We start from the raw sequence: 17,861 nt of genomic DNA, 5'->3' as shown, positions 1-17,861 counted from the left end.
ACAACACACAATCTCAGATTTTGAAGAAATTGGAAATGACGCTGATCAGTCTTCTGAAGCAACTGATGCATCATTGCTTAGGGTTCAAGAAACCTCATGCACACTCCCAACAGTTCTGCACGCTGTTCAACCAGTGCACAACATGTCATTTTCTGAAGCAATGCAATCGACAGCGCATGCTTGTGATCCTGAGTTTCCAACCCCTGAGCATACCTCCGGGTGTTGTTGAACCACTACAACCAGTGCAGTTGCCTATCCGGCAATCAAACAGACAAAGAAAACCTGTGATCCTACCCGATTTTTTATACTTACAGGAGACAGAATACAATATAGGAGATGATGATGATCCTCTCACCTTTACTCAAGCCATCAATAGCTTGAAAGCAGATTTATGGCATGCAGCTATGGTTGAAGAACTTGCAGCTATGGCAAAGAATCAAGTCTGGACGTTGGTACCACTTCCATGCAATGCTAAACCCATTGGCTGCAAATGGGTGTTCAAAACCAAAAGAAATGCAGAGGGAAACGTTGATAGACACAAAGCTAGACTTGTAGCTAAAGGTTTCACACAAAGGGAAGGTATTGACTATAACGAAACTTTCTCTCCGGTCTCATCCAAAGACTCCTTGAGGGTGATCATGGCTTTAACAGCCCATTTCAACTTAGAATTACATCAAATGGATGTAAAATCGGCTTTCCTTAATGGAGTATTGGATGAAGAAATAGTGATGGTTCAACCACCAGGTTTTGAGGAGAAAGGAAAAGAGACTATGGTCTGCAAACTTAACAAGTCGATCTATGGTTTAAAACAATCTTCCAGGCAGTGGTACATCAAATTCGATCGAGTGGTTTCTGCTTTTGGTTTTGAAGAAAACAAGATTGATGACTGCATATATCTCAAGGTCAGGGCCACAAAATTTATTTTTTTGGTACTGTATGTGGATGATATTCTTTTAGCTAGTTCGGACTTGACTCTTTTGCACACCACCAAGACCATGTTAACCGAGAGTTTTGATATGAAAGATCTTGGTGAGGCACATTTCGTTCTTGGCATTGAGATTGAGCGAGATAGATCCAAAAGGATGCTGAGGTTGTCTCAAAAGTCCTATATTAACAGAATCATGAAGAGATTTAACATGGAGAAATGTGCAGGTGGCGAGCTTCCCATTGCAAAGGGTGATAAGTTTAGCACTGACCAATGCCCTAAAAATGATCTCGAGAGAAATGGAATGCATGACAAGCCTTACGCATCACTGGTTGGCAGCATCATGTATGCTCAAGTATGCACGAGACCTGATCTAGGATTTGCAGTTAGTGTTCTAGGACGGTTTCAATCTAATCCTGGGAATACTCACTGGACTGCAGCTAAGAAAGTACTAAGGTACTTAAAAAGAACAAGGAATCTTGCATTAGTATACCAGCAAGTTGAGAATTTGGAAATGGTGGCTTATTCTGATTCAGACTTGGCAGGTTGTGTTGATGACAGAAAGTCTACGAGTGGATATGTCTTCCTTCTTGCTGCTGGTGCAATTTCGTGGAAAAGCTCCAAGCAAAAGGTGATTGCTTCTTCAACTATTGAGGCGGAATTTATCGGTTGTTACATTGCCACCAAACAAGCAATATGGTTGAGGAACTTCATCATGGGATTGAAGGTTGTAGACTCAGTTGAGAAACCTATAACTATATACTGCGATAACAAGGCTGCAGTTTTCTTTTCTAGAAACAATAAAAGATCCATTGCTTGCAGATTAATGGACATTAAGTATTTACGTGTAAGGGATGAAGTCAGAAAAGGGCTGATCAACATAGTTCATATTGGAACTGATTTTATGGTGGCTGATCCAATGACTAAAGGCTTACCAGTGGGAGTGTTCAAGAAGCATGTTTACAACATGGGGATGCGAGAGGATTTTGATTCTGTTAATGAGTGGGAGTAGTAAACCCATTTGATTACGTTAATAAGTGGGAGTAGTAAAACCACAGTTAGTTTTTGTTACGTTTCCTTTCTTGGTTAATTGGATGCTTTCATAATGCTTGTTCTCATAATATGTTGTCGTAATAATATGAGCCATACTTTGTATGAGGCTCAGTTAAGGAGTTGAATTTTGGGTATCAACTTGGAACTTTTGAATTTTGTCAAACAACACAGTGCTTATGGAATAGATGCTTGTAATCGTTAAGTGCACATGTAGAAGGAATTACATACTGCATTGATGATTCGGTATTCAAAGCTATAAGTGACAGGTTGTTAAAAGGGTAATTGCAGCTTTCGGGGACTAGTGATCACCTTATACTTAGCCTGTGTAATATCATTCTTCTTGGACACTCAAGTGGGAGAATGTAAGATATGAGTGTCAAGGAGAATGAGTTTTGTTCTCGACAGACTAATAGCTCAGTATATGAGTTATTAGGTTGAGGGAATTCTGATCCTACTTGGCTAAGGATAAGAGTCCTAATAACATGCAACTACATTCACGTAACCTTATCAAGATTTGACAAGAGTTCAATACTTACTAGGACTATACTGAAACCCTAATCTGTTGGAATATCCGAGATATCAGTTAATAGGCCTGATATCAAGGAGTATGGATGCATATATATAGGGAGGTCCCTGCACTCACAGCGTCGTCCCTTTTGAGCGAACCCTATTCTAGCTGGATCATTGGCTGTGGAGTGTAGAAGACCTTCTGTAGCGTTAATTGCAGCAATGTCAAGCTCTTCCTCTTCATGTAAGTCTATTGTATTTACGTATGCATGTTGCGAGTATGTGATTCTATGCATGCAGTGTTTTAACTCCTTACAATTTATTCAGAGGAACATCGTTCACATCAATTGCAGACACATCCACCCAGTGACCCAAACTTGAATGGTTCCCTTGGCGGGCAAGGCTCATTGTGGGGTGACATGCTGTAATTCAACTTGAATGGTTCCCTTGAGAGGCTACTCAGTTGGAGTATTACCCGTGCCTCAACTGTATCAGCAATGATTCAGTTTAGTTATGTTGACGGTCTTGTGCTGATGTGGAGGCTCACTGCTTTAGTTTCCAGCTGTACATTGTAGCTAATTACTATATTTATATCGTTCTAAGATTTTTTTTGGTATACCTGAAAGAATAATTCTAGAGAGACCATCTATTTAAATTATATTTTGTAAATCATATGAGGTGACTGTTGATGATTAGATTATTAGTATACTTAAGTGTTGATGAACATTTTTATTTTCTATTAGTGACACATCACATAGTCTGCAAATTCGGTTTAAAAATTTAATCTCTCAAGCATTATCTTATATGAAATATTGCATGTATTTGTGTTATGGGCACTGAGCAACTAAGTGTGTGTGTGGATATGTCGTGTGTTTGCTGTGTTTGGCTCTATTGAAACTTTTGCATGTTTTTTAAATCATTTATCTAGAGTTGGGAATTGGATCATGTATGATAAATTTGTTGAGGAAGAAATTATAAGAAAATATGTTTGACCTTTATCTCAAAGGGAGAGAGAGGAACTTTTGTCTCGGAGGGAGAGAGACGAACGATTTGTCTCGGAGCGAGAGTGAGAGAGAGAATATGGATCCGTCTGGGCTTTTCGTTTGCCGGTTGGCTTTGGCATTAATCTAAAGGGTGTTAGCATAGATTAATCCGCAGAAGACGTTAGTTTGCCAAACTAGTATAGGCATGCTTGGCGGTTAATTTCATGCAAATAATTAACAAATAGATATAACGGTTTTCTAAATGGATTTGAAAATTGGACTGCATTTTTCTTTTCTTTTTGACAAACAAAACTTAAAAAGAAGTTCAGGTCCTTTAGGCTTTAGGAGTGCGCTTTGTTTCTCTAGTCTCTACGATCGCGGATTGAGTATTTCTACAAAAAGTAGAGAATACTAATTGAGTATTTCTACAAAAAGTAGAGAATACTAAAATCAGTTCATAAATTTACATAGCAATACTTGAACACTATCTATTTAACTAAAAATAATTCAAAGCAATATACTCCACAGGGAGCTAGCAAGAAAAGCAGCACAAGAAATGAAAGAGAAAAACGGAGCTCGAAATGTGGTGGTGCATGGAAGTGAAACCCGTTTATGAAGTACGTAGTCAATGGATTCAGATCTTTTTTGAAGCTCACAATCCGAAGCCCACGAATCAAGCAATTTGAAACTCTGCAATTTAAATTTTGTAGTCCTATTAGCTCACGTCACACACAATTTTTCTATTACACGCTTATGTATCTTTCTTCCTTGAATTGACGATTCGAATTGCTCAGTCTATAGACTCTAAAGTGTGACATCCAGAGAGAATCTCATTCCGTAGCCAACCCAAATACATTTTGAATAGTTTGTCTTTGGTCAAAACCTAACGAGGACAACACATGCGAGTTGTCAGCGTGGAGTATCTTCACAGCTAATGTGGAGTGACCCTAGTGTGAAGGAGAAAGAAAATGCATTTGCGGACCTGTTACCGCCCTCCTCCTTTGTGCGGTTATATTGTACATAATCTTAGCTTGTTAATATTAATAACTAAATAAAACAAACAAATATTTTGAACTTAAGGTTTCTACATGTAGAGGGTTAACATTAATGTTGGCAACCTTTATTTCCCTGTACTACAAGCAAAGAGATACTATTATTCGTTGCTCGTGTAAGTAACTTATGATGTTTATTTGTGGTATTTATGTGTTGCTAACTTTTTATGGTGTGGCAGAATGTAAAAAAATAAAGATGATTTAACAATTAATCTGGTAAGAGATTAAAGAAGAGTTTAATCAGTGTTAGTTTTTATTATTTCAAATTTATATATTGATATGTTATTATCGTACAAGTTATTTTTTAATTTATAAGTTTGTATTGTACGCCCGTAGATTTTTGAAGAACACGACCAATTGAAGATGGAGTATAATCTGGAACCGGAGGATGAGTTTTTCTTAAAGGACTTGATTGCAAAAACACTAGTAGTGGGGTTTAGCTCCCTCTGACAAGGGTGGGCGGTCGGTGGGCTCCTTTTTGTAAAACATAAATTTGCAATTTGGACACCTACCTCTGTAAAAAGGACTTGGATTCTCTGCCCTTCCAATTCGGTGCTTTTTTCGTGCCATTCTGTTTGTGTGGTCACGGTTAAGCCACGTCAATATTTTATATTATTATTTTTTTTGTCTTATTATTTTTATAAAAAATAATATAAAATGTTAGCATGGATTAACCGTGACCACAGAAAACAGGAGGGCACGGGAAGGGTACCGAAATGGGAGGGCAGAGAATCCAAGTCCCTGTAAAAAAAATATTTTCTCTGACGCAATGTTTACTATATTTAATACTAAATAAACAAAAAGATTGAATATAAGAGAGTTGTACTATTGCTTTGTCCACCGATATAGAAACGGTGGTGTTCCTCACAACAGACCTCTACAAGTCTACATAGTATTTGGACTTCCATTCAACGGCTGCATGCATGCATGGTGGTAATTGTTGCCACCGAAGTCAATACAAATTCAAATATGCATCAGATAAATATGCATCAACTTTAATTCAACTGGAGAAATGATCATTTAACTTTAACCCAATTGTAGTAATGGTCATTCCAACATAACTCATTTTGACAAAAATTTTAACGTAGTTGACGAAAATGACCATAATTACACACTTTGATGAGTTGAGAGACCCTAATTATATAAATGGTTATTCCAACATAACTTATTTTGACAAAATTTTAACGAAAGTGATGAAAATGACTATAGTTACACATTTTGATAAGTTGGGAGACCAATGATAATGGATTTTTAATTGATGAACTATTACTCCAATTTAATTAAAGTTGAGGAACTATTGCTACAATTTTTTTTTATATAGGAGTCAATGCCTTTATCAGATAAATAGTTAAAACGAAAAAACTTACCTTTGTCAGAAAATGTGTTACTAACATAAGGACCTGGATTGTCTGCCCTCCCATTTCGGTGCCCTTTCCGTGCCCTCCTATTTTGTGTGGTCACGGTTAAGCCATGTCAACATTTTATATTGTTTTTTTATAAAAATAATAAAATAAAAAGAAATAATAATATAAAATGTTGACGTAACTTAACCGTGACCACACAAACAGAAGAGTACGAGGAGGGTACCGAAATGGGAGGGCAGACAATCCAAGTCCCTAACATAAAAACAGAAAATGTGTTTCTGACATAAATAGTTCAAAAGAAATAAAAAACCTTTGTCAGAAAATGTGTTACTGACATAAAAAGTTCAGAAAATGTGTTTCTGATATAAATAGTTCAAAAGAAAAAAAAAAACTTTGTCAGAAAATGTGTTACTTCTTCACCCTGATTAAGAGCAGCAATTTTCTCGAGGCGAAATTGGATTATTCATCCCCGTGGTCATAGGAAACTTGCATGATGACCCCCCCATGGTGAAAAAACTAGGAATTAAACCTCTGTGGTCAAGAATGTTAGCAAATTTAGTCCAAAAGTAAGATTTCTGTTAAATGACTGTTAAAAGTATAGGTAAAACTGTATTTTCAGTTCCAATTGACATTTAAAATAAATAATTTTTTTATAACAATTAACAAAAAAAATAATGCTTAATTTTTTAAATAAAAAAAAAGCCCAATTCAATGTCAATTGGAACTGAAAATACAGTTTTACCCCAACTTTTAACAATCCTTTAACATAAATCTTACTTTTGGACTAAATTTGCTAACATTCTAGACTACAGGGGTTTAATTCTTAGTTTTTTCACCACGGGGGTCATCATGCAAGTGTCCTATGGTCACAGGGATGAACAATCCAATTTAGCCTTTTCTCTATTATATTCAAGGGCATTTTGGTCTAATAATTAAAATAATTATTTATTCACACTTTAAAAATATACACAAAAAACAAAGAAATGTGTTTAAATGACACGTTCCCTCTCTAATTGTGTTTAAATGTGATATTAATATATCAAAATGTTTTTAAATAGCCTAATTTTGATACTTATGGCACTAATACTACGCGAGTGTGAATTTAATATGTACGTGTTTTTAACAAAACTAGTTTGATATGGAATTAAACTCATGAATTTGAAATATTTATAGGTTTTTTTTTTGTCAAAAAAATATTAAATTTCACATTTACGCTTTCAATTACTATCAATGAATATCATACTTCAATTTGAAGAAAATTTTATGCAACACTATAAAAGCATGATTATTATACAAGTCCATATATTTATCACACTCATAGACAATTAACTTGGCGGTGCAATGGACAATACTGCCCTTTAACCACAAGATATAGAAGATTATCTTAGTCATTGTCAGTGGACTATATAAGTGTACCTGAAAAAGCATTTTTACAGAAGTGACAGAATAGCAGGATGTCAGGAATAGAAAATCTAAGAAGTTTCCTTGTTTTTTTTTTTTTTTTTTTATAGGTTCTAACGCTGGACGATCGACTAAGGAATTTTTTGCAAGGGGCTATTTTCCGAGTGTGATAAAAATATTGACTCATAAAAATTACTCTTTTATAATAGACCGATAATTTTGAATCCGATGTTAATATATTGAAACCATGATATTAATTAATATATCAAACTAGTTTTGTTAAAAAGATTGTTATACTTATTAAATGACTTGTTTTATTAACATTCCACATTTTGTTGACTATATCTCACATACTTAATACATCATACATTTACTTTTTAACTAAAAATTTATCTTAATATACCCCACTTATTTTCCAATACTACCCTTACACCCCCACACCCCTCTACATACACCTCACACCCTACTTAAACCCTACAATCAAACTCTTCCTTAATTACATTATTCAAATAGTTTTTGATGTTTTGTTTTTCTGCAAAGAACTTGCTAGAGTTTTGGGGGAGAAGATAGTCATAGATTTCTCAAATATGTGGATCACGTTATGAGAAGAAGTATATGCCCATATTGTCTTTCTTGCTTATTTTATGTTTGAATATTTCTAGGCAACTGTAGGATCAAAGAAGAAATTTTCATGTTACGATTCATGCCTGGTATCTAAAGCTCCACCCAAAAGTTCCCTTTGCATATCAATTAGAGATTTTAAATGATTTTCATGCAAAGGAAACTGTATGTCAAAAGATGTATTTATGAAGAAATATATAAGCACATGCATTTTTTTTTAAAATTCTAATAATACAAAAGTTGGAGATGACATTTTAATTTCAAACTTACAGATGATATAGATGTTGGAATCAATGTCAAAGTTACAAATGATACAGATGTTGTAGTCAATACCCAAGTGACAAAGCTACGGATGACGTCGAAGCTTTCAAAACATTGATTTCATGTTTCATTCATCAAAATTAACCTCTTTTTTTCATTAACTATGTTGTGCTTTTAGTTAGAGTTTTGTTTTATAATGGATGTGAGAGTATCTTCAAGAGCTTAAAAGAAAACAATCTTAGAATACATATTGACAAATAGTTGGGGTGTATTCAGAAAATAATTTTTGTTTTTTAATACATATATGGCCTAAATAGTAATTGCATATGTGAGGTTTATTCAACACTTAGTGGGATGCTATTAAAAAAAAACCTATTGAATTGACAATAGTACAAAATTAGTGTTACATATATTAAACTCGAGCTATTTAATTTGAATTTGGATTCTCTTTCCTTCTATCTCTTCCTCATCATTTAAAAGAAATCTGATACCTTGAAGTTATGTCACATATATAATAAGCTTTATTTTTTTTTATGTTATTTTCTTGTTCAATAAGCATTCCTCTTTTCTACTCATATCCACACCACCATTTACCCTCCTCTTTCTACATGCCATTGATGGTTGGCTTCTTAGGTCGATCTTAACATAGTAGCAAAATTTGACAGCTATATATCTCGAAAGTCTCAGAGTTGTCAAGAAAGTCGAAGAGAATTTTGGAATTGCATCGTTCTCATCCATTTGTTTAACAACTGTGTACATGGCTAAGCAGTAAGCACATATGAAAAATTCACATATCATGCAATTGATGAAGAAAAACTGCAACAATTTTCTATGATTTATAATATTTCTATGGCGGTCTCTTCTGATGTGGAACTCAATAGACGTGGCCGCCTTAGGTGCTGATGATGATCAGCCTATGGACATTGGAGATTTGGATTGTGGTGTGTGTATATTGAATCGTGTACGTTCATCGTATATCATGCGGTCAGTTTTTGTCAAGTACTGTTTGTATTCAATTTTAAATAAAAAAAATTAATACGATTTCTAACCGCACACGATGAACAAACACAATTCATAGATATCAGAGATCCGCATTCATACAATTGATTCGTGGCATCTATATATATAGATATATACACACTGCATCGAACTTTAATGATCCGAATAGTTAAACTGATTGCTTCATAAAAATTATTACCAACCTAATAGTTAAACAGCAAAATGAGTTATAAAGTTTAAACTCTTCCTATTCCATTATCCCCTCTTTCACGGCTATCTTGTCGTTGCCTACAACAAAGTCAACAAACGACTACCCATTTGGGCAATTTTATTTCTGCATTTCTCTGTGTAGTTTTCCAACAAATTAGGTGATGTCTCTAACTTTGCAACTTTTCTTAGAGTAAGTACTGGTTTGGTACTAAGATACTTTTATAAAAAGTGGGTATAAAAAAATATTGAACTTAAAAATGTGTTTGGTAAACACTTAAAAACAACTTATTTTCACAGTTTTGGGTAAAAAAAAAGCTGAAAACGTGAAGCAGCAAAAATGAGCTTATTCTCACAGCACAACAAAAACAATTTTTTTTCAAAACTCAGCAATACCAAACCAGCTCTAAATATGGAGGAATGACAATTGATTATATTTAGTAAGAAGGGTAGTTAATGCTTGTATTAATGTGATTATAAAAAAATTCAAAACTATGAGAACTCATTGAGGACAATACTATATGTAATGAAATGCTTTATGGATCATATAATATGTATTATGTGTATCTTTATATTTTGCTCCAAAATAAGACATAGAAATTGATGAGATGAAGTCTTGTTGATATATGCATTTGAGTTGTACAATCACCATGAGCGAGTTAATCAAATATATTATTTTCTCTTTTTTTTTATTTGAGTAAGACACATTGTAGACATTGAAATTTCGGTGGCATAAATGTTAGCCATTGCATTAAGATTACATTTGTAAACATTGAAATTTTGGTGAAATAAATGTTGACCATTGTATTAAAATTACAACCTTCATTCACTTCACCTACATCATACACTAAGTTCACCTACAACATCCACCAAGTTTCACCTACAAACATCCACCAAGTTTCACCTACAACATCCACCAAAATTCACCTACAACATCCACCAAAACAAATGGATGGTGGTGATTCGTTCCCAAATCCTATAAATAGGCTCATCCATCAAAGAATCAAATAACCAATTCACAAATACATTTCTCTACTCCCAAAATGGAAGAGAATACTCCCCACACATCCAAAATCCTTGAAGCTTTGAAACTCTAAAGCTTTCAAGCATCCAACCTCCCAAATTCAAGCAAATCCCGAAGGATCAAGAAAGCCCTATTCGTTCTTCGTCAAATCCTCCTTCAAGATCAAGCCCCAACGGCCTTTGAATAACTTCCACCAATTCAAAATCAAGCCTCGACGGCCCTTGAAGAAAGTGTTCAACAAATCCATACAACTGTTCATCCTAAGATCAAGCCCTGACGGCCCTTTTGGATCAACAACATCACCAAATCCACATAACTGTTCATCCTAAGATCAAGCCCCAACGGCCCTTTGGATCAATAACATCAACAAATCCACACAACTGTTCATCCTAAGATCAAGCCCCGACGGCCCTTTTGGATCAACAACATCACCAAATCCACATAACTGTTCATCCTAAGAGCAAGCCCCAACGGCCCTTTGGATCAACAACATCAACAAATCCACACAACTGTTCATCCTAAGATTAAGCCCCAACGACCCTTTGGATCGACAACATCAATAAATCCACACAACTGTTCATCCCAAGATCAAGCCCCGACGGCCCTTGGATCAACAATCATCCATCTTCAAGATCAAGCCCAAAAGCTCTTGAAGATCCGTTCATCATTATTCTTCAAGATCAAGCCCCGACGGCCCTCGAAGAAAGTGTTCTTCGTTCTTCGTTCTTCGTTCATCGTTTTTCCAAGATCAAGCCCCGACGGCCCTTGGATCAACAATCCACCAATTCAAGATCAAGCCCCAAAGGCCCTTGAAGAACTTCCACCAATTCAAGATCAAGCCCCGACGACCCTTGAAGAAAGCACCATCGTTCATCATCCGTTCATCCTAAAATCAAGCCCCAACGGCCTTTTGGATCAACAAACGTCGACAAATCCATACATCAAACCGTTCTTCAAGATCAAGCCCAAAAGTCCTTGAAGATCCGTTCATCACTGTTCTTCAAGATCAAGCCCAAAAACCCTTGAAGATCTGCTCATCACCGTTATTCAAGATTAAGCCTCAACGGCCCTTGAAGAAACACTCATCCTCAAGATCAAGCCCCAACGGCTCCTTGAAGATTCGCTCAAATCCACCTTCAAAGATCAAGCCCACGGCCCTTGAAGAAACTTCCAACAGTTCATCCAAAATCAAGCCTCGACGGCCTTTGGATCAACGAAACATCCACAAATCAACACCTTACGGAGATCGAATCAGAGAATCAAATTTGAGAGAGATTGTAACCCAAAATCATCAAACACAAATATTATTTTGTGCACGTTGTTCTTGTCTGTTTCGTTTCAGGAATTTTCCGTGTTCACACACATGTTTAGAAAAATTGACACAGGTACTTTCAGAGAACTAATATATGTTGGTATATGCTTCGTTGTTTACATTGTCCTCAACAGTTTCTTATGATATTGCCCTCCGTGTTGTTGCAGATGCCTACTTATCGCACTGCAATGTTCCTCGGTGATGGTGATGGAGAGGGGATGAGTCTCGTAATGTATTTCAAAGTTTCTGAGAGTTAGGAGAAAGACGTCTCTCCTCAATTCCAGGACAGCATCAAGGTAACTTCATTCAGTTGAACTTTTGCGAGATAAACTTGTATTTAACATTTAGATTATCTATTGGTACACTCAGGTTATTGATATATGCGAATAATGTTTCAGAAATTAGTTGACATTGATAACGGAAAAGGTTAAAGGATTTGCCGTGCATCCCATATGCAAGCATCATCGTGTTCCATGATGTCAGACACCGTTCAACTGCATGCTCAAATAGACTAGCTGCCATATTTAATTTCCCACACTTGGAATAAGTCGTGACCAAAGAATTGGTGAGAGATATATCGTTGTTCATATCAGCTCGATACAAGTGACAGTGGACTTCTTTTGCAAAACTCAGACTTCCAAGCTGACAAATTGCCTGAACAAGGTTATCAGAGTAGCTAAATCATGTTGTGCTTGCTCCATTTGCATCGATCGAAACAATGTTACGGTTTCATCAGCATGGCCGTGGTAAACATTACCCATCATCACTGAAGTCCATGAGAACAAATTCCGATATCTCACCTTGTTAAAGATTTGCCTCGCATGGTCTAAACAACCACATTTTGCGTTCATGTAGATAACTTGATTCGTAACTTCAGTATTCAAGTCAAACCCGTGCCTTAATACATGTCCGTGGATACACCTGTCTTTCTTATGTATTTCAGCTCAGAAGTAGCAGAAGGTAAAATCAACAAGGAACCTAGGTTTGGTTTAATACTTTCTCCAACCATTTCGACAGAGGTGTCCACAGCTTTGCTAGCCCGTCATCATCACATCATAAGATATAGCATCCTTTTTCTCCATTCTATCAAATAGTTCCCTGGACTGGATCAACTTGTTTGCTTTGGAGTATAGATCGACCAGAGCGGTGGCTGCCAATAGATGAAGCTGAATACCAGCTCGAATAATGTAACCGTGGATACTCTTTCCTGGACGCAAATAATTCAAGCAAGCACAAGACAGAATCCCATTGGACAAAGTTATCAAATCCGGTACAAAATTTTCTTCCATCACTTGACAGAAAAGGCGGAAAGCCTCCAAGGGTTGTTCCATTTTAAGATAACCAGCAATCATCACATTCCAAGAACCAATAGTCTTTCTATCCATTTCGCCAAAAAATGCAGGCTGCCATTCTAGGGGATCCACATTTATTATACATGTCGATAAGACTTGTTTTGAACACTTCATCCAAACCACCAATTCCTCTTCTAATAGCATAGCCATGGACCGAACGTCCTTGTTTCAGTGCCTCTAACTGCGACGCTGCCTGAAGTAAGCTAACAAGAGTGACCCGATTTGGATGCAATCCTTGCCTCTGCATACAGCGAGCAAACCCAAAAGCCTCACAAGCACGTTGGTCGCCACTCTGAGCATAACCAGTAATAATCAACTTGTAGACAACAATATCTCTCTCAGTAATTTCATCCAACACTTCAGCTGCATCTTTAACAAACCCACATCGAGAGTACAACCCCATAAGCGACGAACCCACAAATCCATTTGAACTACCCCCAGACTTCAAAGCATCCCAATGAATCCCTCGTCCAAATCCCAAATCCCCCAACTCGATACAACTTTTCAAAGCAAACGTAATGGTGCCGCTATCCAACCCGATATTCCACCGCCTCAAATATACGTACCGCCGAAGAACTTCGTCGAATTGACCGGCTCTGAAATACCCAACCAGGATTGCATCCCAGAGAGAAAGATTCCCGTTGACGATTCTGTCGAAAACCCATCTGGAATCTGATAAAAGGGAGAGTACAACCCCATAAGCGACGAACCCACAAATCCATTTGAACTACCCCCAGACTTCAAAGCATCTCAATGAATCCCTCGTCCAAATCCCAAATCCCCCAACTCGATACAACTTTTCAAAGCAAACGTAATGGTGCCGCTATCCAACCCGATATTCCACCGCCTCAAATATACGTACCGCCGAAGAACTTCGTCGAATTGACCGGCTCTGAAATACCCAACCAGGATTGCATCCCAGAGAGAAAGATTCCCGTTGACGATTCTGTCGAAAACCCATCTGGAATCTGATAAAAGGTCGAACCTTGCGTAGCAATTCAGAAGCTTGCAGCCGAGAAATATATTGTTTCCGAGGCCGTGAGCGAAAATGCAAGCGTGGAGTTTTCTCAGTGAGAGAGCGTCTGAACAATTGTCCAAGAAAGAAGCGAGGTTTTCTGACAGAAATGGAGATTGAGGGTGTGGGTCGTCGAGAACGGATGTGCAGAGAAATCTAATCTGGGTTTTGGAAGGCAATGATCCAAACCCGGATTTAACACGATTCATGACTGTAAGCGATTGAGAATGCAAGCATTTTGAAACCTCTCTCTCTATCTCTCTCTAAACTAAACAGATCGTTTTGTTCGAACTCTGGGTCTTCTTCTTATGGCGCGTTTACTAATCAGTAATCAAATTGAGAGGAATCGGATTGAAGGAATTTGATTGAGGAGGAATTGAAATGAGGTGGAATCAGAATCAAATTCTTGTTGAAATTGTTTACTAAAACTGTCTGGAATCGGAATATAAACCAGTATGATTACTAAAATGCCCTTGTCCCAAATCAAATATTTTATATACTTTTTTTTAATAAAATTTGATATAGTATATAATAGTAACAAACTGATTCTGCATTGAGTAACAAACTGATTCTGCATGAAGTAACAAATTGATTCTGCATTGAGTAACAAACTGATTCTGCATGAAGTAACAAACTGATTTTGCATTGAGTAACAAAATGATTCTGCATGTATTTACAGAGTTACTTTAGATCGATTGAATTTACTCTAGGTCAACTGATAAATAAAATGGGTCGACTGATAAATAGAATGGGTCAACTGATAAAGGCAACAGTCAACCCTTTTACACAGAATTAGTTCAATACATAAGCCGACTGAAGTAATTGGGTCGACTGATAAATAGAATGGGTCGACTGATAAATAGAATGAGTCGACTGATAGAGGCAACAGTCAGCCCTTTTACACATAATCAGTTTAAGTAAAGCATTAACTTTAACATTTCCATCCTAAATTTTTTTTCTGGACTTTTACACTACGACCCATTGTGGTAAGATTCCTGGCTCCGCCACTGGTTGTGCATAATGTGAATGAGCATAGAATTATGCTTAATGAGCAAGAAGCACATGCAACAAATATAGTTCGAAGATAGACAATCAACACATTCAACGCAGCATGTACTTTCTTCTTTGTGGACAAACTTAGACGAGCCATTAGTCTACACAAAATAATGAAGAAAAAAAATGTCATGAAGGACTTCAATTAATAAGTTAATAAACATATCTGCAAACTGAAATAAACTAACATTACATAACACAATTAGTCACAAAAATTTACATACAGAGAGCATGAAAAAAAAAAAAAATCGATAGCATGAACAATGCCCTGAATTCAAAACAGATTTGTTCAAATATTTTCATACAGGTAGCATGTTGCCTATGAGGAGTAAGTACAAACTTTTTTTCCCTTTACTCCTGCATTAACAAATATATGTTGTGACATTTATAAACCACTCCATGTTTACTTACTGGTTATCTTATTTCCCTTGGATTAATAGGTTATTTGCTAATACTAAGATTGAGGACTTTCTTCACACTTTTGAGCACACCCAAATCGAAATCTAAAAGAACCCAATTTAAGGAATCCATCATTTTCTTCGTTTCTTTTGCAAATATCATCGCATTCACCTAACCAAATCCCTAAAACCAGACCAGCAATTTCCCATAAACACCAGAAACTCAAAACTATTTAAAAAAATATTTCTGCAAGAACATTACTTTGGCAAACTTTGTCTTCTACAATTGAGCAAACCAGCTAATTATTCCTCCCATTTCAAATTTAATGGGAAAACAAAATACAACCCACTACAGAACAAGCAATGCAAATATGTGATTCAAGCACAAAACACTGAAAAACCATTCCAAAAGTACAGAATGAGAGAATGGAGCAGCTAGAAGAAGCATACATAATGCACAGGCAAGAAATCTGAGCAAAACCCAACTCACAGTCTGAGCTGTGCTTCCTCTAGTCCTCCTCCTCCACTCCCCTTTTATGGAATAAAAAATAAAAAATGATTCTTTGATTCATCAGACGATAAGCTCAAAAGAAAACAAACAAAAACTCCTCTTTCACCCTCAATCTTTCACTCTCTCAGTCTTTCACTCTTTCATCCTCTCTCTCTCTCTCTCTCTCTCTCAAGTTTTTCGCACACCAAAAAATAAAATAAAAAGAAGAAAATCAGGAAAAAAAATTGAACGAATCCTCGAAAGAAAATCCATCGCGGAGAAGAAAGAAACGCACAAGAAACGAGCAGCCAAATGCTGATATTCATCGAGCACAGAGATAAAAAAGCAGAAGAAGGAATTTACCTAGCCGTATGTGTGACGAGAGCTCCGGTTAAGAGAAGACAGGCGGCTAAGAGAAGATAGAAATGAGCTGGGTGAAAGAAAAATAAGTCTAGGTTAAAAAAGGATAATCTTGAAAATAATGAAAGTAAGTGAGGGCATAAAGGGAAAAAAATTATCAAGTGGATTGCCCAAGCCACCCGGAATCCCAATACCTTCTATATCTTAGGAATCCAAATCAGCCACATTTTGGAATTGGATTCCAAAATTTGTGTGGGACCCATTAAATTTTGATTCCCCCAGATTTGGTAAACACCGGAGTATGCCGTAATCGGAATTCAACTCCGTTTCTTGATTCTGATTACCCTTACGTAAACGCGCTATTAGTTTTCATTCATAATTTCTCTGTTAAATATAGCAATTTTATTTAATTTTTTTGTCGAATACATTAATTTAATTTTTTTAGGGTAATAGCAATTTAATTTGAAATGTACAATCTATGTGTATTGGGTGTTTCTGTAGCAAGTGGCATTATTGAGAATAAGTTCTTAACTTCATGAATCGTTAAAGAAGAATGATAAATCTTAGTTTATTACCTTTAAGTTTCGTGATTTTAATATTTAGTAAATGAAGTTTTTTTGTTCTAAAGTCATATCTAAAATGTTAATTTTGGGACAGTCTCATATATTTAGTCTGTCTGTTAACTGATAATGTGGCACATTCATGGACATTAACTAGACGTCGCGTGTCAATAAGAGTCCCATCTGGATATTAAAAATTAAACATTAAAAAAATTAAAAAATTACGAAAAAAAGAAGTTGTCTTCTTCCCCGAACCCGCGACCCCCCACCTTCTCCCTCCCTTCTCTCCTCTGCACATCCATCCTTCCCCCTCCTTCTTCGACTCCACCCACTAAACCCTCATCCTCTTTAATGGCCCCGTGAGCTCGTCGATTGAGCTTGACCTTCATTCTCGAGCCGATTGAGCTCGACCTCTACACATTGAAGTTTCGAACCCAGGCACAACTCTCCGTCAGCGCCATCTCTCCGTCAAGCCACCTATCCTTGCCTGCGTACCTTTCTATTCATAAGCGGCGGAGGATATTGAGTTTGTGCTCCCCAGACCGCCGCGCTTTGCTCCTTCATCATCTGTTGTTGCCTCAACAGCTTAAACTGTGGACGTGATTGGCACTTGGCACCCACATGCTGGCAGATATTTTTGTAAATTTTTGAATATGAGGGTGGAATTTTGCCTAACTTTGACCAACACCAGTCAATGTAGAAAAGTTATCAGTCCATGGATATGATTTAAAATTATCATCCATTAATTACCATTAGATTTGAGATCTGGCTTGGATTCAAAGACATGCAAGGAAAAAACGGAGTAGAAATCATTTGAATGTGAGGTGTGTTGATGCACAAAATCTAGTGGATCTTGGACCAACGTAAATCCGGCCGTGAATCACACAAACGCTCAAGAACACAAAGATGTATCGTGGTTCACCC

The 17,861-nt window shown here is 36.7% G+C and overlaps 1 protein-coding gene across 1 annotated transcript; it reads right to left on the bottom strand.

Annotated features, from left to right (window-relative positions):
* Nucleotides 1-12,743: 12,743 nt before the first annotated feature.
* On the bottom strand, nt 12,744-14,285 carry LOC126582540 (pentatricopeptide repeat-containing protein At2g13600-like). The gene is made up of 3 exons (XM_050246679.1): nt 13,856-14,285; nt 13,158-13,733; nt 12,744-12,916 (listed from the first exon to the last, which is right to left on the bottom strand). Exons 1-3 carry the CDS (start codon nt 14,283-14,285, stop codon nt 12,744-12,746), a joined length of 1,179 nt encoding a protein of 392 aa, XP_050102636.1.
* Between the last annotated feature and the right edge of the window lie 3,576 nt (nt 14,286-17,861).

Source organism: Malus sylvestris, chromosome 9 (genome assembly GCF_916048215.2).
Source record: "Malus sylvestris chromosome 9, drMalSylv7.2, whole genome shotgun sequence".
Classification (NCBI taxonomy): domain Eukaryota; kingdom Viridiplantae; phylum Streptophyta; class Magnoliopsida; order Rosales; family Rosaceae; genus Malus; species Malus sylvestris.
Note: the sequence above shows the minus strand (reverse complement) of the source record. Positions and strands in the feature narration are given on the sequence as shown.

Bases quoted from the DNA above. Each gene is read 5' to 3' on its own strand.
- LOC126582540 (XM_050246679.1), bottom strand. From the start codon at position 14,285: ATGAATCGTGTTAAATCCGGGTTTGGATCATTGCCTTCCAAAACCCAG. The intron at 13,734-13,855 runs GTATCGAGTTGG...CCCTTTTATCAG, and splicing joins TACGTTTGCTTTGAAAAGTT to ATTCCAGATGGGTTTTCGAC. The intron at 12,917-13,157 runs GTCTTATCGACA...ATTTGCGTCCAG, and splicing joins GGATGAAGTGTTCAAAACAA to GAAAGAGTATCCACGGTTAC.